This window comes from Panthera pardus, unplaced genomic scaffold (genome assembly GCF_024362965.1).
Source record: "Panthera pardus isolate Hobbes unplaced genomic scaffold, ASM2436296v1 HiC_scaffold_27, whole genome shotgun sequence".
Lineage (NCBI taxonomy): Eukaryota > Metazoa > Chordata > Mammalia > Carnivora > Felidae > Panthera > Panthera pardus.
The window spans coordinates 78247376-78273340 of NW_026526843.1; the positions used below are offsets into that span (position 1 = coordinate 78247376).

General features: G+C 40.4%; 1 protein-coding gene across 1 annotated transcript in view; it reads right to left on the reverse strand.

The window, feature by feature from the left end:
• Nucleotides 1-570: 570 nt before the first annotated feature.
• Nucleotides 571-25965, reverse strand: part of ITIH6 (inter-alpha-trypsin inhibitor heavy chain family member 6) — a 139987-nt gene continuing 114592 nt past the window's right edge. The window contains 14 exon segments of the mRNA XM_053891361.1: nt 571-680; nt 683-775; nt 1655-1938; nt 1940-1966; nt 1968-2031; nt 6284-6334; nt 6337-6410; nt 7865-7967; nt 9789-10208; nt 10211-10316; nt 10319-10826; nt 10828-10951; nt 10954-11832; nt 12552-12723. Of these exon segments, the coding sequence (XP_053747336.1) occupies nt 571-680; nt 683-775; nt 1655-1938; nt 1940-1966; nt 1968-2031; nt 6284-6334; nt 6337-6410; nt 7865-7967; nt 9789-10208; nt 10211-10316; nt 10319-10826; nt 10828-10951; nt 10954-11832; nt 12552-12723 (3015 nt within the window).

The following is a 25965-nucleotide window of genomic DNA, read 5'->3' on the forward strand; positions in this document are numbered from 1 at the left end:
CTTTTGCGAGCCAGACTCGGGGTCTCTGCTTGGCCGGCGGGCCACCCCTCCCCCTCGGCTCCCTCCCGCCAGTCCGTGGAGCGCGCACCACCTCTCTGCCCTTCCTACCCTCTTCCGTGGGCCTCTCATCTGTGCTTGGCTCCAGAGACTCCATTCTGCTAGTTTCTGGTGGTTTTCTGGGTTAGTTAGGCAGGTGTAGGTGGAATCTAAGTGATCAGCAGGATGCGCGGTGAGCCCAGCGTCCTCCTAAGCCGCCATCTTCCCGCAAGTCCAAGATTTTGTTTTTAAAAAGTCACTCTTAAAGCTTCTGTGGAGTATGGATTAAACAGAGTGGAGACTGGAGACAGGCTGGACTGTGAGGAAGCAGAAGTACCTAAGCCTCTAGGCCTACAGGACTACATATTTGTGTGTGTTTGTGTGTCCTTGTGTATGTGTCACTTACTGCATGTGTAAGTGTGTGTGTCCCTGTGTGTGTTTCCGTGTCCCTAAATCCTTGCTCTTTGCCCACCCAAAGCCTTGGCCTCTGGGCCTCTCAGATTCAAGTATCCTGGCACTGGGATTCATGGGCCATCACAGTACATAGACAAGGTAGCACAGCAGCTGTTGTACATGAGAACATTTCACCAGCCAGCAGGAAGCCCAGCAGGGCAGCAGCCTCAGTGATTCTTTCAGCAACCTCCTCCTAGAACCACAGGCACACCTGGCTCTTGGTGTCTCTGCAGGCTTTGCCCCATAGGCCCTGCCACCAGCCAGAAGTCTGTGTGCTGGAATTGCCCTGAGTGCCAGTCAGGGTACTGGCCTGAGTTCCCACTAAGAGCTGAGAGGAGCTTAAAGCAGGAAATCTAGAAAGAAAAGTGGGAGAGAGGAGGGGCAGTGAAGATCTGGAGGAAGGAAGTGAGTGAGCATTGTGGGAAATGTAGAAGAGCCAGATGGGACAAGAGTATATTATGGAAGTACAGAGCCAGGGTGGGTGAGATGGCAGAATAAGGGGGAGAAGTCAGGCTTGGAGGAGATGACAGGCAAATTAGAGGGGAGGAGAGGAGAGGAGTGTGGATGCCCAGAGTAAAAATATCTGTCCAACCCACCATCACTGCCCAAAGTCTTTGTTGTGGGCCTCAGCCTCAGTTTCTGCATCTCCTGACCTATAGTCTGGCTTCCTACAATCCCCCTTTACAGCAACCTTCAGAGGGATCTTTGTAATATCCAGATCTGAGTGTCTTTTCCCTGCTTGTAACCTTTCATGGATTCCCCCACTGTCTTTAGGATAAAGCCAAATTCCTCATCCTGGAATTCTACTCTGACCACTACAGCTTCATCTCCACCAACCTTCAATTTTGTCTCTATAATTTTACTCAGGCTTTCAGATTCAGAGTGGGTCTCTCTCTTCCAAAAGATCTTTCTTGAGCTCCAAGGCTGGGTGAGTTTCCCCACCCTGGGTTGCTCCATCTTCCTGGACTATTTTCTGTCTAGCACTGATAACTCCCTATGATCACTATCCATGTCTTCCCAGACCAGGTGGTCCCCAAGGGCATAACTTGGCTTTGATTCCCTTTGTGGTTTGGGGGTCAGGGTGCTGGGGGCTCACTGGCTATTCACCCTAGAAAGGCTTCTCTTAGGACTGGTGCTCCCCAACCCCTCTCAGCCTCAGAAGCACTCAGCTGACCATGAGTCAATGGACTGAGGCCTGAGACACTGACCACATAGAACTCCAGGTGGGGTAGTTGCAGGGTGCTGGGGTGCCTGTGGCAGTACCAGAGAACAAGGAACTCAAGGTGGGGCCTATGGTGAAGGGTAAGGCAGGCTGCAGCAATCACATGGATCTCCAGCTGGGGCCTCTTCAGCAAAGCAGGCTGGTCCTAGGATAGGAGCAAGGTACTTTCGTCTTGCACAGATATGGAACTGTGGAGGATGGTGATAATGTAGGCCCCTGGTTTATCTAGTAACAGTGATAACATGGAAGTATGTGGTTCTGCTCCTTGTGGTCTTGCCTTGGTGGTGTCCCAAGTGGGCATCCATATACATGCAGTTCTGGAGGGAGGAGAGTGTGTGCGTGGAGCATGGGTTTTCACATGGTCATTCACATGGTTACCCATGGCACAGGAAGGCATGAGAGGGCCTGGGGTCCAGATGAAGTAGTGTAGATTTGTGGTTAGAAAGCAGGCTCCTGAGGAAAATGCTCCTACCAGGTACTATCTGGATGCTCCTACTTGTACAGTGTGTGGGTATGTATGTATGTGTATACATGCTCACCCCAGTGGGTCTGTTTGCATGTATGTGTATGTTTCTGAGTGTGTAAATGTGTGTGTTTGGTTAGTTCATATGAATATCTCTGGGCTTATCAGTGCATCTGCATATTTAGGGAAGATGCTATGTTACAGTATATATATATATACATATATACATATATATATATATATATATATATATATATGTATATATATATATATATTGTATGTTTATCCATGTCTCTGGATATGTTGGTGTTGCATATCTTGGTGAGTATTTTATGTTGTATGTGTCTGGTTGTATGTTGTTATATATTGACATGTATCTGGGGGTGTCAGTGTGCATACTTCTGTCTGTGTGTCATGGTGAGTGTATGTATACGTTGGTGTATTTTATTTTATTTACATATTTTTAAAATGTATTTATTTAAATTTAAGTTAGTTAACATATGGTGTAGTATTGGTTTCCAGAGTAGAACTCAATTATACATATAACATCCAGTGTTCATCCCAACAAATTCCCTCCTTAATGCCTATCACCCATTTAGCCAATCCCCACCAACCTCCCCTCCAGCAACCCTCAGTTTGTTCTCTGTATTTAAGAGTTTCTTATAGCTCCCTTCCCTCTCTGTTTTTATTTTATTTTACCATCCCTTCCCTTATGTTCATCTGTTGTGTTTCTTAAATTCCACATAGGAGTGAAATCATATGATACTTGTCTTTCTCTGACTGACTTATTTCTCTTAGCATAATACCCTCTAGTTTCACCCACATTGTTGCAAATGACAAGATTTCATTCTTTTTTATCACTGAGTAGTATTCCATTGTGTATATATACTACATCTTCTTTATCCATCCGTCAGTCAATGGACATTTGGGCTCTTTCCATACTTTGACTATTGTTGATAGCGCTGGTATAAACATTGGGGTGCATGTGACCCTTTGAATCAGCATTTTTGTATCCTTTGGAAAAATGCCTATTAGTGCAATTTCTGGGTCATAGGATAGTTCTTTTTAATGTTTTTAGGAACTTCTACACTGGTTTTCAGAGTGGCTGCACAAATTTGCATTTCTACCAACAGTGCAAAAGGGTTGCCCTTTCTCTGCATCCTTGCCAACATCTGTTTTTTCCTGAGTTGTTAATTTTAACATTATGACTGTTGTGAGGTTGTATCTCATTGTGGTTTTCATTTGTATTTCCTTGATGATGAGTTCTGTTGAGCATCTTTTCATGTGTCTGTTAGCCATCTGGATGTCTGCTTTGGAAAAGTGTCTATTCATGTCTTCTGCCCATTTCTTCAGTGGATTATTGATTTTGGGATGATGAGTTTGATAAGTTCTTTATATATTTTGGATAGTAACCCTTTATGCCATTTGAAAATATTTTCTCCCACTCTATCGGTTGCCTTTTAGTTTTGTTGATTGTTTCCTTCACTGTGCAGAAGCTTTTTATCTTGATGAGGTCCCAATAGTTCATTTTTGCTTTTATTTCTTTTGCCTCTGGAAACATACCTAGTAAGAAGTTGCTGTGGTTGAGGTCAAAGAGGTTGCTGCCTATTTTCTCCTGTAGGATTTTGATGGTTTCCTGTCTCACATGTAGGTCTTTCATCCATTTTGAATTAATTTTTGTGTATGGTATAAAAAAGTGAGCCAGTTTCATTCTTCTGCATGTCGATGTCCAGTTCTCCCAGCACCAAGAGACTGGTCTTTTTTCCATTGGATACTCGTTCCTGCTTTGTCAAAGATTAGTTGGCCATACGTTTGTGGGTCTAGTTCTGGGTTCTCTATTCTATTCCATTTATCTATGTGTCCATTTTTGTGCCAATACCATACTGTCTTGATGATTACAGCTTTGTAATACAGGCTAAAGTTTGGGATTATGATGCCTCCCTCTTTGGTTTTCTTTTTCAACATTATTTGGCTATTCGGGGTCTTTTTTAATTCCATACAAATTTTAGGATTGTTTATTCTAGCTCTGTGAAGAATGCTGGTGTTATTTTGATAGGGATTGCATTGAATGTATAGATTGCTTTGGGTAGTACCAACATTTTAACAATATTTGTTCTTCCAGCCCATGTGCATGAAATGTTTTTTTTTCCATTTCTTTGTGTCTTCAATTTCTTTCATAGGCTTTCTATAGTTTCCAATGTGCAGATCTTTTCCCTCAGTTCAGTTTATTCCTAGATATCTCTCTTCCTGCGCTTCATTATTGGTGTATAGAAACGCAACCCATTTCTGTAGGTGGATTTTGTATCCTCCAACTTTGCTGAATTCATATATCAGTTTTAGCAGTTTTTTGGTGGACTCTTTCAGGTTTTCCACGTATAATATCATGTCGTCTGCAAAGAGTGAAAGTTTGACTTATTTGCCAAATTTTATGTCTTTTATTTCTTTTTGTTATCTGATTGAAGAGGCTAGGACTTCTACTACTATATTGAACAACAGTTGTGAGAGTGGACACCTCTGTTGTGGTCCTGACCTTAGGGGGAAAGCTCTCAGTTTTTCCTCACTGAGGATGATATTAGCTGTGGGACTTTCATATATGACTTTTATGAGTTTGAGGTATCTATCCCTACTTTCTTGAGGGGTTTATAAAGAAAAGATGCTGCATTTTGTCAAATGCTTTTTCTGCATCTATGGGTAGGATCATATGGTTTTATCCTTTCTTCTATTAATGTGGTGTATTACATTGATTAATTTGCAAATACTGAACCAGCCCTGCATCCCAGGAATAAATCCCACTTGATCATGGTGAATGATTCTTCTAATATATTGTTGAATTCAATTTGCTAGTATCTTATTGTGAATTTTTGCATCCAGGTTCATCAGGAATATTAGCCTGTAATTCTCCTTTTCACTGGGGTCTTTTTCTGGTTTTGGAATCAAGGTAATGCTGGCTTCATAGAATGAGTTTGGAAGCTTTCCTTCCATTTCTATTTTTTTGGAACAGTTTTAGAAGAATAGGTATTAACTCTGCTTTCAATGTCTGGTAGTATCCATGGGAAGCCATCTGGCCCAGGACTCTTATTTGTTGGGAGATTTTGATCACTGATTCAATTTTTTTGCTAGTTTTGGGCCTGTTCAAAATTTTTTATTTCTTCCTGTTTGAGTTTTGATAGTGTGTGAATGTCTAGGAATTTGTCCATTTCTTCCATATTGTCCAGTCTTTGGCATATGATTTTTCATAGTATTCTCTTATTATTGTTTGTATTTCTGTGATATTATTTATGATCTCTCCCCTTTCATTCGTTATTTTATTTCTCTGTGTCCTCTTTCTTTTCTTTTTGAGAAGTTTGGTTAGAGCTTATCAATTTTATTTATCCTTTCTAAAAACCAGGCTTTAGGTTTTTTTATATGAAATTTATTGTCAACTTGGTTTCCATACAACACCCATTGCTCATCCCAACAGATATCCTCCTCAAGGCCCATCACCCACCCTCCCCTCCCTTCAACCCCCCATAAACCCTCTAGTTTTATTGATCTCTTCTACTGGGGGTTTTTTGTTTCTATATTGTTTATTTCTTCTCTAATATTTATTATTTCCCTTCTTATGCTGGCTTTGGGCATTACTTGCTGCTCTTTTCTAGTTCCTTTAGGTTTAAAGTTAGGGACCTGCATTGGTGTATTTTGTATGTCTAGAGTAGTAGAGTATGTGTGCCAGTGTATGTTGAATTCCTGGGTATTAAGATGAATGAGTATCAGTGTATGTATGTCTGACTGTGTTGGTATGTGTGTCATTGTGTATATCTGGGCATGTGTTGTGTATCTGGGTACATATTTGTATGTTACTGTGTGTAGTTATGGAGAGTGTTGAAATATGTGTGCCTAGGTGTGTATTTGTATGAGTTTATTATATGCCTGTGCGTGTATCTGTGAATGTCTTGATGTTAGCATGTATTCATGTGTGTTTTCATGTGTCTGAATGTGTACTTGTGTGTTAGTGAGCTGCACTGCTATGTGCTCGCTAGAATTAGGACACAAATGTCTGAGGGTATTGATATGAGTATAATCCTGCTGTGGTGTTATATGGGGTGGAGTCCTTGGGGGGGTCTCATCTTCCTTTGGATTGTCTGTGAGCTGTAGCAGGTCCCCTGGGAGCCTATCCAGTGGCAGATCTTCTCTTCTGAGTGTGGGATGTGGATCACAAAGTGAAGGTCCCCATCCACGGCAAGGCAGGAGATACAACTCTGAAGTTATGCCCTAGAAGGAATGGGAGGAAATGAGAGGGGAGAGGAAAGGAAGGGAAGGTAGGAGACCATATCTATTTTCTCAGAGAGTGTCCAGCCCCCAGTCCCAGTGTTCAAGCTGTCCACTACTCAGAACAGTGAGGGTGGCTGGAATACCCGAGGATGAGAAGGTAGTATGCCTGCAAAGGATAGGGGGACTATGTTGGTAAGAGATTGATCATATTCCAAGGAACTCTGGTCAATTCCTTCCAGAGAAAAGCCAAATTTCTGAGCTCAGCATTTAAGTCTTTTCTGAAATCTAGTCCATACCTAGTTCTTTAGTCTTCTCTTTATGCTCCAGTCCAACTGAACTGACTATTCTTATGAATGCCCTGCTGTCTCTTGCTAGTGACCATTTCCCTCTGTTTTTCCTGCCACCTGGAATGTTTTCCTTTCCCTTAGCTTACAAGGATCAATTTCTAGTTTTCCTTCCAGGTTTGTTCCAATTCTATTTTCTCTTTGTTCTCTGTCTGTGGTACGTAGAATTCTAAGATGGTCCCCAAGATTCCCCAGTGTACACACCCTGTAAAATCCCCAGAACTGTGATATGATATCACTCCCATAGTAAGTTATGTTTTGTGATGCACTTGATCTTAAAATAAGATTATCCAGGTGGGCCTGACTCCTTGGCTACTCACATTAGCCCTTTATTTATTTTTAATATTTATTTTTGAAAGAGAAAGAGAAAGAGAGAGAGAGAGAGAGAGAGAAACAAGTCAGGGAGAGGCAGAGAGACAGGAAGACACAGAATCTGAAGGAGGCTCCAGTCTCCAAGGTGTCAGAACTCAATGCAGGGCTCCAACTCATGAACTGTAGGATCATGACCTGAGCTGAAGTCAGACGCTTAACCAACTGAGACTCCCAGGCAACCCTCACATTAGCCCTTTAAATTTGGGTCTAGAGGTCAGAGACAGAGAAGTCAGAGATTTGAAGTATGAGAAGGACTTGACACGAGGGATCTTCTCCATGGCTGTCTTTGAAAATGGAAAGGGCCACATGACAAGGAATGCAGAAAAATTCTAGGACATGAAAATGGCCCAGGTGACCTCTAGAAGCTGAGAGTGACTGCCAGCCAACAGTCAGCAAGGAAACAGGGATCTTAGTCCTACAAACACAAAGAATTGAATTCTGCCAATAACCTGAATGAGCATGGAAGAGGACAAGAACTCTGGAAGACACTTTGATTTCAGTCTTTGGAAATCCTGAGCAGAGAACCTAACTAGCTTGTGCCTAGACTTCTGACCTACAGAACTGTGGGATAATTAATGGTGTTGTTTTAAGGTATTCAGTTTGTGGTAATTTGTTATGCATCAATGGAAAACTAATACACTTTTCCTTCTCTGGGCTCACACAACGCCTGTGAGAATTTTAACTGAATGGAAATGAAAGCTTAGGGATTTTTGTCAAAGAAACTTTTTTTCACTTTTTGATAGCCCCACAGAACTTCCCTGAGATTTTGTGCTGCCTCCAGCTCCTCCTAGGATCTCCTCAGAATTGTCATCCTAAAGTGGATTTCCTACCAAGCACAAAAGAAATGAGGGAAATCCTTCACATTCCCAGGGAAAATATACCCTGGCCCCACCAAAGAGCATACCTTCCTCCTGATTGGGAGAGTCTTCATTGGCTTCCCAATTTGACCTGTACATTGCCACGACTGGACTATTATGCTCTCTCCACAACATTTTAATCTTTCAAGCTCAATTATGTTCAAAATTATTCCTCATAGCATTTATGCATTCATCATTCATTCACTCATTCATTCAGGCACTCTTTAAGTATCAGAGATATAGAGATAAAAATAGACAGTCATGATTTCTGCCTGGTGAAGCTTATATTTTAGTCGAGGAGATAGACATGAATGAAAGTATAATTACCCATGGTGGTAAATGATAAAAGGAAAAATAATAAAGTGACTGAGGGAATTATAAATATTTGATGAAGTCTGGGGTAGTTGGAGGGGAGGGTGGGAAGGACATCTGAGCTGAGGATGGCAGGCAGGGGGCAGAGCAAGGTATATCAGAGCAATTATCAAAACAGAGGGAACAGCTTCAGAGGTCCCTGAGTGGAGATAGAAGTGAGGCAGTGTCCATTAGATGACCAGAAAGGAAGCCAGTGGGGCTAGAGTTCAGAGAGTGAGTGGGAGAAAGTGAGAAGTATGGGATAGAAGGCAGATCACACAGGGCCGTATAGGCTATAAAGAGGACTGTGGACTTCATTGTAGGTGTTACAGAAAACCCCTGACAGGGATTAAGTAAGAAAGGGACATGAAGTAATCTTTGTTTTTAAGTGATCCCTTTGCTGTTGGGGGGAGAATAGCAAAGAAAATCTCCTAAGAGAAGAAAAAGCGAGGCCAGTGAGGAGGCTGGAATGGTTTTCTAAGGGAGACACAATGGTAGTCTTCCCTAAGACAGTGACAGTTGGGGTGGTGATAAGTGGGTTCATTTGGCAAATATGTCAGAGGTAACATTGTCAAAAATTGAAGATGGATGAGATATTGGTGGGTAGTGAGCAGGAGGGGCATGTCGAGGATCTCATGCCCAAATTTGTATCTCTGTGACTTACTGCCACCACCAACTTGTTCTAATTCTGGCCTATAAGTTCACCCAGGAAATGTCACTCCTCTTAGGAAGGCAGAATAATTAGTGGAGTGGTGGAGCACATTCAGTCTAGGACCAGATTATGTAGGTTCAAATCTCTTATTCGTTGTGTGGCATGAAACAAGTTACTTCACCTCTCTGTGTTTCAGTTTCCCCATGAGTAAAATGCAGATATTAACAGGTAGTTTTTGTGTGTGTGAGGATTAAATAACAGACTATAAATACAATATGTAGAGCAGTACCTGCACATAAGAAGAATTAAAAAATGTTAGCTGTCATTACTTCACAGTCTTTGGAAAATTTAAAGATAGTTCTTATTATCTTTTCCAATTTTTTATACCTTTTTCCTTAAGCAGAGCTGTTTACAGAGCACAAAAGAACTATTCAGAACTGTCTTTCCCAGTGATGCTTCCATTTATAAACTTGTATCCCTTCCCTGCTTGGGAAGCATGAGCAATTCTCTTGTTCAACAAAGCAAATGTCAAAGCTGCAGCTTGTCCAGTTCATTTCTGTTTAGCCTTCCCAGTCTTAAGATCACTCTTCTCTCAGAACCTCTAATTCCGTGCTTACGCACTGAGGCCCAGATAGGTTAAGAGTCTCAAAGTCTCAAAGTCTCAAAGCAAGCAAGCAGGCAAATGTACTATCACTAGAATCTGTACAAGCCTTGTACACTCCCAGTTCCTGCTGCTCTCCATTCATACCTCCCTTTCATGGCTTGACTTCTTGCTCATGGCTCTCACCATCTTTGTCAGGAGTGAGGAATGTACAGAAAACCAGTGGGTTCAAAGACTCCACAAACATTGCCTTGGACAGCAGCTCTAGCTCCTCAGGGAGATGGAGTAGGCTGACCACTTCAGGGAAGGTGCTAGAAGATAACAAGACTGGCAGGTTTGGGAAGCTGCCCTCTGGCATAGGCCTGGAGCTTCTGGGTAGGATCATTGTTGGGGCTTCTGACACAGATATTCCCAGAATTTGCCTGGTGCTTTGGGGCCCCAGCGGCAGGTCTTGCTGATGCCAGAACCTTCTGGGGGCAGCAGAGAGGGTGGGGGGGGGGTTAAAGGGAATAGGGCGGGGTTCTCCAAGGACAGATGTGGTCATGGTACTGCTAGGACTTGTGGGACTTGAGATTGTGCTTGTGAATGTGCTTGGATTCTGAGGAGGTGGGGCCTATGTCTGGCAGGTCTGGAGGATAATGGAGTTTGGGGTTTATTGGAGATTGGGGTCCTAAGTTTGGAAAATGATAAGCTTGGGTAATTTGGGGAAGATGGGGTACTCGTTTAAGAGGTGATGGGATTTTAAGGGTCTTAGGTAAGAGGATCCTGAGTTTAGGGTGTGGCAGGTTGTGTGGGGTCTTGTGAGAAGTAAACTTTGGTCTAATGTGTAGTAGAAATTTGGGTATCTGAAGTGTTGAGACTCCAGGCTTGTGCTGTGGCAAGCTTTTGGGTGACTGCGATATGAGTACCCTAGGTTTTGGGTGTGATGAAGTATCCAGTTTGGGTTGTGATGGAGCACCATGTTTATAGTGCAGTAGAATAACATGTTTCATAGTGTCAGCTTTGTGCTGGGATAGGGTGACAGGATTTAGATGTGGGACTTTTGTCTTGGGATTCATGGGTAATAGGGTACCAGGATTCTGGTGTGATGGTACACTGGGCTTCAGAAGCAATAGGGCACCATAATTTGAGGACACAACAGCAGCAGTTTTTGTTCTGAGAGTTAGCTGAACCAAGGTGCCAGAATCCTGTTGTGCTGGATTTGGGGGATTTGGGTGTACTGGACAGGGTAGTGGTGCTCTGAATCAATGGCTCCCACTCCTTGTAACTGGGCATAATTGTTGTAGAGGCAGGAATAGTTGAGAATAAGCAGAATCTTAGTTTCACAAGGCTTGATTTGGGAGAGACCTTGGGTGCAAGGCTGGCCGGGCTATGCCTGTCTCTAGGCCATACCTGCTGGTGGATGAGGGCATAATGGTGCCTGGTCCAGCCGTGGTGCAAGTCTGTATCCTGGCCTTCTCATTTGCCTCCTTGGACTACACCATGACCAGTGAAGTCAGAAGAGTAACAAAGTTGTATTCAAGGGACAGATTGAGGACTTTGGCTCCCAGAAGGTGGTGAGTGCAGGTGTCATGGGCTTGGAAGTATGCCTCCAGCAACTCTCCAATGGTGAGGTTGGCCAAGAGACCGCAGGTGAAGTGGGCTACATTGTAGACTGGCTCCTCTGAGAAACCAAATTTCTTCTTGCTGCTGTTGGTGGCCACCTCACTGTGGCAGGCCATAAGAAGCTGACTCTTGAGGCCACGGGCTGCCAGATGGATGCCCAGTTACCACTTGCCTGCTTGAATCTGTCCTGTCACCACCAACCCTGAGCCACCAAAGTAATTGGGGAAAAGGGCCCAAGGGGAGGCCTCAACGAAGCTTTCCAGGTAGTCCAGATGCATGTCTACCAGAAAAGGCATGGAGATCTCCTCATAGAGGCCCTCCAGCTGTAAGGCTGCATCAGTGTTCTTGTATATGCACTGAGCTGCTCCCCAATTCTCCAGGGATAGGTAACACAGCAGGGGGAAGTCAACCTTATCCTCAAAGGCCAAACTGAAAAGGGACATCCTGTAGCCCGGCGCCTGACAGATGTTGGAAAGGATCACACTGGGGTTCATCACATTGGCTCCTCATCTATCAGGAAGACGATGAGAGAGATTTCTCCCCACATTGGGGCCCCACCAAGCCTCTTTGTTGCTATGGTTTAGCACTGAAGCAACTTCCAGCAGAGCTGCACTGATGTTGGTCCCTCGTTGGGAAGCAGACTGTGATACCATCTTTTCTAGTTATTTTTATCCCCATTGCAAACACACTGGGCACCTCACTAACCTCTCAGGCTCAGTCATTTCTCCTCATTTTTTTCTCAGACTGTTTCTGTTGCTATCCTTCCCTATCTTCTCTCAGGCTCCCTGAGATATGGCAGTGGGGCCCACATGTCCTTGGCTTTTATCGCTCTTTGTCTCAGATTATGATTTGCCTGTTTCCTGTGGAGGTATATAATTCTCTAGTTAGACTGGAAGCTCCCCAAGAAGAGCAACCCCACCTCTATGCTACAGGGGAAGAAAGGAAGAAAGGGCTGAGTTGACAAGAGGGGTAGGCGGGGGAGACTTCAGTAATTTTCTGAGAGATGATTGATCAAAAGCAAGAATCAGGGAAGCAGCTTGACCAAATGCTTTGAAATGAATATGTAGACTATTGATTTATAAAAGTGTTGGCAAATTCTTCTGAGTATGTGCTTTAAAGAGGAAGAAACTCAGGGCCAAAGAGGAATGTGCCCTAAAATATATAGAGCCTTGCTCTTTATACTAGGAAAAGGAACACAGAAGGATGAAGGAACATATTTGTATAAAATATAATAGTGATATTTCAGGTATTGTGAGAGGTGAGATGGATGAGGGAATGAAGGAAGCATTTCAAGAATTCCCCACATTACCACAACCCCTCCATTTGAGTGGGTAAGTTTAACACAACCATCACCTTCCATGTGATTCAGTTAGTCCTTGGCACTGTGGACATTCTGGATGGTGGCCTGGATGGAGCCTCCAGATTTGCAGAAACTAACCATTTCAGAAAAGATGGTGATGCTGAAGTAGTCATTGGCTTGCAGGCCACCAAGGATCCTATTCGTGGCCTTTTTAGACTGTGGGATATGGATAAAGTGAAGGAGATGGATCAAGGCTTGAGGTCTTGCTCAAGTCTGAAAGGTTATTTCTATACAAGGTACTAAGATCTAAGTGTTGTATAGTCTTAAGACTCTCTGACTCCAGCACTCTGTACGTCTAAAATTCTCAGGTCAAAATTCTATAGTAGACCCTGTGGTTCAAGCCTAAAACTGCATTGTCCAATGGTAACTGCTAGCCACATGTAGCTATTTAAATGTAAGTTAGTTAAGGGGAACCTGGGTGGCTCAGTCAGTTAAGCATCTGACTCTTGATTTCCCCTCAGGTCATGATCTCACAGTTTGTGGGATTGAGCCCTGCATTGGCCTGCACACTGACAGCACAGAGCCTGCTTAAGGTTCTCTCTCTCCCTCTCTCTCTGCCTCTCCCCTGCCTACAGTCTCTCTCTCTCTATCTCAAAATAAATAAACTTAAAAAAAATAAGTGTAAGTTAGTTAAAATTTAAAAAGTTAAATTTTGTTTCTTTATTTGCAGTAGCCACATTTCAAGTGTTCAATAACCACACGAGGGCAGTCGCTATTGTATTGGACACCTCAGAATTTTAGAACACTTCCATCATCAAGATAGTTCTAGTAGACAGTGGTGGCCTAGAAGGTTCAAACTGTATGCTTTCAGGGTGCTAGGATCCTGTGTATTCTATGGTTCCTGGATCCCATGACCCAAGATTCAGTGATTCCAGGACCGTAAAGCTTAGGAGCTTTATGATTCTAGGTCTTTATCACTTCCTTTCAGTGACTTTGCATGCTTTGGTTTCGCCCTATGTAATCTGTTCTTTTACCTCATCCTCCATTTCTTCCAGGCTGATCTTATCATTATCCTCCAGATAATTCAGATTCCATTTTTTTTCTCCACAACTTTGCTCTTGTTGTGCCCTTTAGATAACAGACCTTCCCACTTCCCCTTTACTTATTCATATCTTCACTGTTCCTTCAGTTGCCCCTCTGGGCAGCCCTTCCTTGATTGCTTACTCTGACCCATGCCCCTAGTCCCAGATATTCCCTGTCCCAGATTGTGTGCTGACTGTCGTATATAGAATATTTTCATCTTCCATACAGGTATTAAGCCCTCTGAAAACAGAGCTTATAATGCTTCTTCTTTTGGCTCCTTCTCCATGACAATACCTAGCATAGGACCAGGCACATAGGAGGTTCATGAAATAGGAAATGTAGGTACTAATATTAGGTACCATTATAGGGCACTTGTTATGTTCCAGACACTGTGCTAAATACTTAGATGCATCAGTTTATTTAATCCTCATAGCAACACAATGAAAAAGGTACTGATATTATATGCATTTTATAATTGACAACACTGAAGCTCAGAGAGGTAGAGTGACTTGCTTAAGGTTGCACAGTTAGTCACTGATGAACCAGGGATTCAAACCCATATTTTGGAGGTGTTAAATATTATGCCTTCAAATTTTATATAGTTATGGATTTCAGAGACCACAGGAAATACCATTTGTGACCTACCTTTCTCTACATCTTAAACTCATATAAGATGCCTTGGATGCTTTTAAGTGGATCAGAGTCTTTCTTCCCACAGGATGAGCTCGGGGTATAGGTCACACATTCTGGAATAGGGAGCTCAGCACCATATTCTTATTTTCATTCAGAGGACTGAGACATAGAGGACGATGACCTTTCCTGAGAATCCATTTAATTCCATTTGATCTGAGGGCATATATTGTATGATTTATATGCTCTTTTAAATTTGTTAAGGTGTGTTTTATGGCCCACAATGCAGTCTATCTTGGCAAATGTTCCATGTGAGGTTGAGATGGATGTGAATTGTACTGTTTTGGGATGAAGTATTGTGTAGATGTCAATTAGACACAATTTGATTGAGGGTACTCTTTAGTATGTCCTTACTGATTTTCTGCCCGGTGGATCTGTCCATTTATGATAAAGGGGAGCTGAAGTCTCTAACTATAATAGTGGTTTCAACTATTTCTTTTGCAGTTCTATAAGTTTTTTCCTCATGTTTTTTTGATGTCCTATTGTTATGTGCATTACACACTAAAGATTGTCATGCCCTCTTTGAGAGTCATTGTATAATTATAATTATAAAAGTTTTTTTCAGTTTAAAAGCAGTCATTGTTTATTAACTGACCAAATTATAAAAATAATGATGGTAGATACCTTCCTTCTAATAAGCCTTGTTGATCTGGTCTTCCCTGTTGCCAGCATCTCCAACTTACACAAAATGGGTGGTCTTTCTCTTCATTCCACTTCATGGAGAAGAAGAGACCACAGAAAGTATTTTTGAAAAGCCACAAGAAGTATTTTTGCTTCCTTGAAACACTTTACAGTAGGATAGATCTTGTCCTCCATGCAGATTATGGAATACTTACCAAGACATAGAGAAATAAGTGTGTTATCTGTCAGAGAAATTTGCTTTTTGTTCTTATACAAGGCATCTCGTTATCCCTGATAATTTACTTGTTCTAAAGTCTACTTTGTCTGAAATTAGTATAGCTGCTCAAGATTTCTTATGATTAGTATTAGCATAGTATATCTTTTCTCCATACCGTTACCTTTAATCTATGTGTGTTGTTACTTTTATTTTTTAATTTTCTTTATTTTTATTTTCTTTATTTTTAAATTTACATCCAAGTTAGTTAGCATATACTGCAAAAATGATTTCAGGGATAGATTCCTTAATGCCCTTTACCCACTTAGCCCATCCCCCTTCCCACAACCCCTCCAGTAACCCTCTGTTTGTTCTCCATATTTAAGAGTCACTTAGGTTTCATCCTCCTCCATGTTTTTATATCATTTTTCCTTCCCTTCCCTTGTGTTCATCTGTTCTGTGTCTCAAGGTACTCATATGAGTGAAGTCATATGATATTTGTCTTTTGCTGACTAATTTTGCTTAGCATAATACCCTCTAGTCCCATCCACGTACTTGCAAATGGCAAGATTTCATTCTTTTTGATTGCCAAGTAATACTCCATTGTATATATATACCACATCTTCTTTATCCATTCATCCATCAATGGAAATTTGGGCTCTTTCCATAATTTGGCTATTATTCATAGTGCTACTATAAACATTGGGGTGCGTGTGCCCCTTGGAAAGAGCATACCTGTATCCCTTGTATACCTAGTAGTGCAATTACTGAGTCGTAGGGTAGTTCTATTTTTAATTTTTTGAGGAACCTCCATACTGATTTCCAGAGTGGCTGCACCAGTTTGAATTCCCACCAGCAGTGCAAAGAGATCCTCTTTCTCCACATCCTCGCCAACATCTGTTTTTGCCTGAGTTGTTAATGTTAGCAATTCTGACAGGTGTGAGGTGATATCTCCTGGTGGTTTTGATTTGTATTTCCCTGATGATGAGTGAAGTTGAGCATTTTTTCATGTGTCAGTTGGCCATCTGGATGTCTTCTTTGGAGAAGTGTCTATTCATGTCTTTTCCCCATTTCCTCACTGGATTATTTGTTTTTTGGGTGTTGAGTTTGAGAAGTTCTTTATAGATTTTGGATACTAACCCTTTATGATATGTCATTTGCAAATATCTTCTCCCATTCCGTTGGTTGCCTTTCAGTTTTGCTGATTGTTTTCTTCACTGTGCAGAAGAATTTTATTTTGATGAGGTCCCAGTAGTTCATTTTTGCTGTTGTTTCCCTTGCCCCTGGAGACGTGTTGAGTAAAAAGTTGCTGCGGCCAAGATCAAAGAGGTTTTTGCATACTTTCTGTCTTACATTTAGGTTTTTCTTCCATTTTGAGTTTATTTTTGTGTATGGTGTAAGAAAGTATTCCAGGTTCATTTTTCTGCATGTTGCTCTCCAGTTTTTCCAGCACCACTTGCTGAACAGACTGTCTTTATTCCATTGGATATTCTTTCCTGCTTTGTAAAAGATTAGTTGCCCATACACTTGTGGGCCCATTTCTGGGTTCTCTATTCTGTTCCGTTGATCTAACTGTCTGTTTTCGTGCCAGTAACATACTGTCTTCATAATTACAGCTGTGTAATACAGCTTGAATTCCCGAAATGTGATACCTCCTGCTTTGGCTTTCTTTTTCAAGATTGCTTTGGCTATTCGGGGTCTTTTCTGGTTCCATACAAATTTTAGGATTGTTTGTTCAAGTTCTATGAAGAATGCTGGTGTTATTTTGATATGGATTGCATTGAATATGTAGATTGATTTGGGCAGTATTGACATTTAAAAAAATTTTTTAACATTTATTTATTTTTGAGAGACAGAGAGAGACAGAGCATGAGCAGAGGAGGGGCAGAGAGAGAGAAGGAGACACAGAATCTGAAGCAGGCTTCAGGCTCTGAGCAAGCTGTCAGCACAAAGCCTGATGCGGGGCTCAAACCCACAAACTGTGAGATCATGACCTGAGCTGAAGTCGGCTGCTCAACCGACTGAGCCACCCAGACTCCCTGGGGAGTATTGAGATTTTTAATAATATTTGTTCTTCCTATCCAGAAGCATGGAATATTTTTCCATTTTTTGGTGTCTTCTTGAATTTCTTTCATATGCTTTCTATAGCTTTCAGTATAAAGATTTTTTTACCTCTTTGGTTAGATTTATTCCTAGTTATTTTATGGTTTTTGGTGCAATTGTAAATGGGATCATTTCCTTGATTTCTCTTTCTGTTGTTTCATTGTTGGTGTATAGAAATTCAACTGATTTCTGTGCACTGATTTTGTATCCTGCAACTTTGCTGAATTCATGAATCAGTTCTAGCAGTTTTTTGGTGGAATATTTTGGATTTTCCACATAGAGTATCAGGTCATCTGTGAAGAGTGTTAGTTTGACCTCATCTTAGCTGATTTGGATGCCTTTATTTCTTTCTGTTGTCTGATTGCTGAGGCTAAGACTTCCAATACTATGTTGAATAACAGTGGTGAGAGTGGACATCCCTGCCTTTTTCCTGACCTTAGCGGGGAAAGCTCTCAGTTTTTCCCCATGGAGGATGATATTAGTGTTGGGTCTTTCGTATATGGCTTCTAGATATCGAGGTATGATCATTCTATCCCTACTTTCTTGAGGGTTTTTATCTAGAAAGGATATTGTATTTTGTCAAATGCCTTCTCTGCATCTATTGAGAGGATCATGTGGTTCTTGTCCTTTCTTTTATTGATGTGATGAATCACATTGATTGTTTTTGTGGATATTGAACCAGCCCTGCATCCCAGGTATAAATTCCATTTGGTTGTGGTGAAAAAAAATTTTTAATGTATTGTTGGATCTGGTTGGCTAATATCTTATTGAGGATCTTTGCATCCATGCTCATCAGGGAAATTGGTCTATAGTTCTCCTTTTTAGTGGGGTCTTTGTCTGGTTTTGGAATAAAGGCAATGCTGGATTCATAGAAAGAGTTTTGAAGTTTTCCTTCCATTTCTATTTTTCAGAATAACTTCAAGAAAATAGGTGTTACCTCTTCCTTAAATGTTTGGTAGAATTCCCCTGGAAAGACATCTGGCCCTGGACTCTTGTTTTTTGGGGAGATTTGTGATTACTAATTTGATTTATTTACTGATTGTGGATCTGTTCAAATTTTCTATTTCTTCCTATTTCAGTTTGGTAGTGTATATGTTTCTAGGAATTTGTCCATTTCTTCCAGATTGCCTATTTTATTGGCGTATAATTGCTCATAATATTCTCTTAGTATTGTTTTTATTTCTGCTGTGTTGGTTGTGATCTCTCCCCTTTCATTCCTGATTTTATTTATTTGGGTCATTTCCTTTTTCTTTTTGATCAAACTGCCTAGTGGTTTATCAATTTTGCTAATTCTTTCAAAGAACCAGCTTCTGGTTTCATTGATCTGTTCTACTGGTTTTTTGTTTGTTTGTTTGTTTCAATAGCATTGATTTCTGCTCTAAAATTTATTATTTCCTGTGTTCTGCTGGATTGGGGTTTTATTTGCTGTTCTTTTTCCAGCTGTTTAAGGTGTAAGTTTCGATTGTGTATCTGAGACCTTCCTTCCTTCTTTAGGAAGCCTGGATTGCTATATACTTTCCTCTAATACTGCCTTGTTGCATCCCAGAGGCTTTGGGTTGTGGTGTTATCATTTTCATTGGCTTACATGTACTTTTTAATTTCCTCTTTAACTTGTTGGTTAGCCCATTTATTCTTTAGTATAATGTTCTTTAGTCGCAAGTATTTGTTACATTTACAAATTTTTACTTGTGGTTGATTTTGAGTTCATACAGCATTGTGGTCTAAAAATAGGCACAGTATGATCTCGATCTTTTTGTACTTGTTGAGGGCTGATTTACATCCCAGTATGCGGTCTACTCTGGAGAATGCTCCATGTGCACTGGAGAAGAATGTATGTTCTGCTGCTTTAGGATGAAATGTTCTGAATATATCTGTTAAGTCCATCTGGTCCAGTGTGTCAAAGACATTATTTCTTTGTTGATTTTCTGATTAGATGATCTGTTCATTGTTGTAAGTGGGGTGTTGAAGTCCCCTACTGTTATGGTACTCTTATCAATCAGTTTCTTTATGTTTGTGATTAATTGACGTATATATTTGGGTGCTCTCACATTTGGAGCATAAATGTTTACAATTGTTAGGTCTTTTTGGTGGATAGACCCCTTGATTGTGATATAATTCCCTTCTTCATCTCTTATTATAGTCTTTATTTCAAAGTCTAGATTGTCTGATATAAGTATGGCTACTCCTGCTTTCTTTTATTGACCATTAGCATGATAGATGGTTCTCCATCCCCTTACTTTCAATCTGAAGTTGTCTTTAGGTCTAAAGTGGGTCTCCTGTAAACAGCATATAGATGGATCTTGTTTTCTCCTCCATTCTGTTACCCTACATCTTTTGATTGGAGCATTTAGTCCATTGACATTTAGAGTGAGTACTGAAAGATATGAATTTATTGCCATTATAATGCTTGTAGAGTTGGAGTTTCTTGTGATATTCTCTGGTCCTTTCTAGTCTTTGTTGCTTTTGGTCTTTATTTATTTTTTTCATCTTTTCTCCCTTCAGGGAGTCCCCTTTAAAATTTTTTGCATGGCTAGTTTAGTGGTCACAAACTCCTTTAATTTTTGTTTGTCTGGGAAACTTTTAATCTCTCCTTCTATTTTGAATGACAGCCTTGCTAGATAAAGAATTCTTGGCTGCATATTTTTCTGATCCAGCACATTGAATATATCCTGCCACTCCTTTCTGGCCTGCCAAGTTTCTGTGGACAGGTCTGTTGGAAACCCGAGCTGTCTTCCCTTGTATCTTAAGGACTTTTTTTCTCTTGCTGCTTTCATGATTCTTTCTTTGCCTGAGTATTTTGTGAATTTGACTATGATATGCTTCATTGATGGTCGGTTTTTGTTGAATCTAATGGGAGTCCTCTGTGCTTCCTAAATTTTGATGTCTGTGTCTTTCCCCAGGTTAGGAAAGTTTTCCACTATGATTTGTTCACATAACCCTTCTATCCCTTTTTCTCTCTTTTCATCTTCTGGGACCCCCATGATTCTGATGTTCCTTTTTAATGAGTCACTGAGTTATCTAATTCTTAAATCATGCTCTTTTGCCTTAGTCTCTCTCTTTTTTTCTGCTTCATTATTCTCCATAAGTTTGTCCTCTAATCACTGATTCTCTGCTCTGCCTCATCCATCCTTGCCGCCATGGCATCCATTTGAGATTGCAGCTCAGTTATAGCATTTTTTATTTCATTCTGACTAGTTTTGCTTCTTTTATGTCTGAAGAAAAGGATTCTAATCTATTTTTGACTCTAGCTATTATCATCTATAGATATTAGAATCTATTATCATGATTCTAAATTCTGGTTCAGGCATCTTGCATGTATCTGTGTTAGTTAAGTCCCTGGGTGTTGTTTCTTCCTGCTCGTTCTTTTGGGGTGAATTCCTTCATTTTGTCATTTTAAAGGGAGGAAGGGAATTAATGAGTTTTAAATAATTTTTTAATTAAAATTAAAAAAAAATTAAAATTAAAAAATAAAAACAACAAACACAAAACAGAAATAAAATAAATGATGCTAGATCCTAGGTGTATTTTGGTCTGGTTGTTGAAAAGGGCTTGATAGATTAGAGAAAAGAAGGGGAAAGAACAAAAAAAAGGAATCGTTTGAAAATTTGAAAAAATAAATACACTGAAATAGAGTAAAATGAAATGATGGAAGCAAAATAGAATTTGAAAAAAATTACACAAAAGTAAAAAAATATAGTAGAAAAAATTTTTTTAATATTTTAAGAAAAACTGAAAATAAAAATGAATTTTTCTCTTTCTGTATTCAAGAAAAGGAAAGAATCGAGAAAGAGAGAAAAAAAGGAACAAAAACAAAATTGAAATATGGACCAGTGAAATGACTGAAATACAATTGAAATTACTTCTGTTTCACCTGGAAGTCAAACTAGGAAGTGCTTTATAGTCCGTAAACTAAGCAGGCAGAGAGACTTGTGTTCCTGAAGAGCGAGGTTGGCCCAGTTGGGCGGGGCCTAGTTTAATGGCTCTGTTCTCCACTAGATGGTGCTGTTTAGCTTACTGGGTTGGATTGTTTTGACCCTTGTAGGTATGTATACTCATGCACGGGAGTGGTGAAAATGGCATCACCCAGCTACCCAGTCTCTAGTATCAGAACTCTGTTCTCCCTGATCAGCAATTGCTCACCTGTCCTTTGTCTTCAGCTTCCATCCGCTCCCCGCTTTTACACTGTCCATGACCAAGCCCCAGGCAGCACCTCCCTCCTGAGTTTTATCTCAGATGCTGCTGTGTTTTCCAACCCCTTACTTCTGAGGGATTGCGGCTTTGACCCATTCTGCCCCTCTGGGGGAAGATCTCACTGAGCAATGGCCCAGGTGCTGGCTGATCCAGGAACATTCATGGGACCATGCTGCTGCCGATGCCCAGAGACTGCAGCTGGGTGCTAGCCTGCCCCAGAAAATGTTCATGCGATTGTATAGCAGCAGCATTTCAGGGATTATGGCAAATCACAACATGCATCTGGCACCAGATTTCACCCCAATGACCTTGTTCCAGCACCAAGTGAATATTGTTGTTCTCCCAGGCTCACCAGGGCCTTTGCCTGTGGGGGAGCCACACAAACTCTACCAGATTTACTCCCAGCAGGGGAACCTCCTCTCCCTGTGTGGCTCAAAGACCCCGGACTTCACTCTGCTCCTGGGGATTTGCCCTTCCCACCAGAGCACCGCCAGGTATCAAGCTGTGGAGTTTCAGACTCTGCACTCCCCCTGTTTATAGAGTCTTAATGGAATTTAAACCCTCTCCTTTCTCCTTTCTCCCTTTTAAGTTCAGTCCCTGCAGCTGTTTCCAGTTTTCCACTTTCTCTCCAGCTGCTTTTGGGGTAGGTTCTTTTCCCGTATTTTTCCCCCCGTCTCTGTCCTCTCTTCCACATGCAAAAACAGCTCCCTGCCCTCCGTGGCTTCTCTCTCCCCCAGTTCATCTTTCCACACTGCATACCTGCTGAGTTCTGTGGTTCAGGTGGTGCAGATTGTTGTGTTAATCCTCAAATCGGTTTTCTATACATGCAGGATGGTTTAGTGTTGATCTGGCTGTATTTCATGGATGCAAGACACAAAAAAAGGTTCCATGCTGTTCCGCCATTTGGCTCCTCCCCATCTGTGTCTTTTTTTTTTAAACAGGCTTCTTGTAGACAACATATAGTTGGGAATGTTTTGTGTGTTTGTGTTTGTTTTTGTTATGTTCTGTTTTGTTTCAATAAACACTGATAATCTCTTTTACTTGGTCTATTTAGACCATTCATGGTTAAACTAATCACTGTTATAGTTAGATTAATATTTGCCATATTTTTAACTGTTTTATATTGCTGCCCTTGTTTTTCTTTCTTCTTCTTCTTCTTCTTCTTCTTCTTCTTCTTCTTCTTCTTCTCTCCCTTCTCCTCCTCCTCCTCCTCCTTTTCTCTTCTTTGTCTGTCTTCTGTGGTTTTAATTGAGTGTTTTATATGATCCCATTTTCTCTTGTCTCTTAGCATATACATTATGTTTTTAATTTTTTTCTTAGTGGTTGCTCTAGAGTTTGAAAAATGCTTTTACAACTAATCCAAGTTCATTTTCAGAAAACACTATACAGCTTCATGTGTAGTGCAAGTGCCTTGTAGCAATATCCAATTCATCCCTCATGTCTCTTATATAACATTGCTGTCATTAATTTCAGTTATCAATAAGCTATATTCACTGAAAACATTATTTATATTGTTATTTGAGCAAACTGTTTTGTTAGATCAATTAATTAAAAAAAGAAGAGTTGGGGCGCCTGGGTGGCTCAGTCAGTTAAGCGGCCGACTTCGGCTCAGGTCATGATCTCGCAGTCCGTGAGTTCCAGCCCCGCGTCGGGCTCTGTGCTGACAGCTCAGAGCCTGGAGCCTGTTTCAGATTCTGTGTCTCCCTCTCTCTGACCCTCCCCCGTTCATGCTTTGTCTCTCTCTGTCTCAAAAATAAATAAACGTTAAAAAAAATTTAAAAAAAAAAGAAGAGTTTATTTTTCCTTAGTTTATTCTTTCTCTGACACCCTTCCTTTCTTTATGTAGATCCAAGTATCTGAGCTATACCATTTCCCTTCTCTCTTAAAAACCTCTTCAAACATTTTCCTATGCAAGGTAGGTTTACTGGCAACAATTCTCTCAATTTTTGTTTGGCTAATAAGATCTTTATATCTTTTTCACATTATAAAGACAATTTTGCTGTATACAGAATTCTAGGCTAGTAGTTTTTTCTTCTTCAACATGTTAAATATTTAACTTCAATTTCTCTTTGTTGTATGGTTTCTTAAGAGATGTCCAATTTCTATGAGCATTATTTTTTCAGAATTTTCTCTTTGTCTTTGATTTTCTGCAGTTTGAATAGGATATGCCTATGTGTAGATTTCTTGGTATTTAGCCTTCAGAGTGTTCTCTGACCCTCCTAGATCTGTGGTTTAGTGGCTGTAACTTACTTTGGAAAATTTGTATCCACTATTCCTTCAAATATTTCTTTCTTTACTTTCTGTTACTTTCTTTCTTCTCCTCCTGTTATTCCCACTACACACATATGTTATACTTTTGTAATTGTACCCAGTTCTTGGATATTCCTTTTTGTTTTATTTTATTTTACATTTTTTCCCTTTGCTATTCACTTTGAGAAGTTGCTGTTGACATATCCTCAAGCTTAAGGACTTGTTAATTATCCATGTTCAATCTACTAATGAACCCACCAAAGGCATTTTTCATTCCTCATACAGTGAACAGAAGACTTCAGGGAGGTCCTTATCACAGAGATAAAAAATCAGTCAGAAATGAAAAATGCAATAACAGATTCAAAACCAAGTGGTGCAATGACTACAAGGATGGAAGAAACACAGGAATGAATAAGTGATACATAAGATAGAATAATGGAAAATACTAAAGCTGAAAAAAAGAGAAAAAGAATATGGATTGGGGCACTTGGGTACCTCAGTCGGTTTATTGACCTACTCTTGATTTCAGCTCAGGTCATGATCTTTCTCATGGTTTGTGAGTTTGTGTCCCACATCAGGCTCAGCACAGTCAGTTTGGGATTCTCTCTCTCTCCCTCTCTCTCTGCCTCTCCCCCCACTCTCTTTCTCTCAAAATAAATAAATAAACATGATCTCTGGATCATGAGAATAGACTTAGGGAACTAAGTTACTCCATCAAATGTAATAATATTCATATTATAAGAGTCCCAGAAGAAGTGAGAGAAAAGCGAGAAGATTTATTTAAAGAAATAATAGCTAAAGGTTGCCCTAATATGGGTAAGGAAACAGACATCTAGAACCAGGAGACCCAGAAAACTCCCATCAAAATCACCAAAAGTGAGCCAACACAAGACATATTTTAACTAAATTTGATAAATATAGTGATAAAGAAAAAAATTTTAAAAGAAGTGGAATAATAAATAAACATTTAAAAAAGCATTAAAAAAAAAAGAAACTGAGGGGGTGAAGAGGGGCACCTAAATGGCTCAGTCAGTTGAGCATCTGACTTTGGCTCAGGTCATGATCTTATGGTTCTTGATTTCAAGACCCACATCGGATTTGCTGCTGTACTGCTGTCAATGAAGAGCATGCTTCAGATCTTCTGTCCCCCTCTCTCTGCCCCTCCCCCAGTTGCAGTCTTCCAAAAATAAACATTTAAAAAAAGAAAGCAAAGGGAAGAAAAAAAACATTTATCATGCAAAAGGATGCCAAAAGAAAGTCAGAATAGCAATTCTTTTTTTTTAATTTGTTTAATGTTTATATATTTTGAGACAGAGACAGAGCATGAGCAAGGGAGGGGCAGAGAGAGGGGGACACAGAATCTGAAGCAGGCTCTGAGCTGTCAGCACAGAACACAACACAGGGTTCGAACTCACAAACCGTGAGATCATGACCTGAGCTGAAGTCATCACAACAAGTGCCCTCATTAATGGCCATACCCATTTAGCTCATACCCCACTCACCTCCCCTCCAGCAACTCTGTTTTTTCTTTGTATTTGAGTCTCTTATAGCTCCCCTCCCTCTCTGTTTTTATCTTATTTTTCCTTCCCTTCTCTTATGTTCATCTGTTGTGTTTCTTAAATTCCACATAGATGTGAAATCATATATTTGTCTTTGACTGACTTATTTCACTTAGCATAATGCACTCTAGTTCCATCCACATTGTTGCAAATGACAAGATCTCATTCTTTTTCATCACTAATATTCCATTGTGTGTGTGTGTGTGTGTGTGTGTGTGTGTATCACATCTTCTTTATCCATCAATCATTAGATGGACATTTTGGCTCTTTCCGTAATTTGGCTATTGTTGATAGCCCTGCTATAAACATTGGGGTGCATTTGCCCCTTCGAATCAGCACTTTTGTATCCTTTGGATAAATACATAGTAGTGCAATAGCTGGGTCATAGGTTAATTCTATCTTTAATTTTTTGAAAAAACTCCATAGTGTCTTTCAAAGTGGCTGCACCAGTTTTCATTCCCACCAACAGTGTAAAAGGGTTGCCCTTTCTCTGCATCTTTGTCAATATCTGTTTTTTCCTGAGTTGTTACTTTCAGCCATTCTGACAGGTGTGAGGTGGTATTTCATTGTGGTTTTGATTTGTATTTCCCTGATGATGCATGATGTTGAGCATCTTTTCACGTATCTGTTAGCCATCTGGATGTCAAACTAGATTTTATATCAAAGACAATAACAAGAGATGAAGAATGGCAACATTCATAATAAAAAGGACAATACAAGAAGATCTAATAATTATAAATATTTATG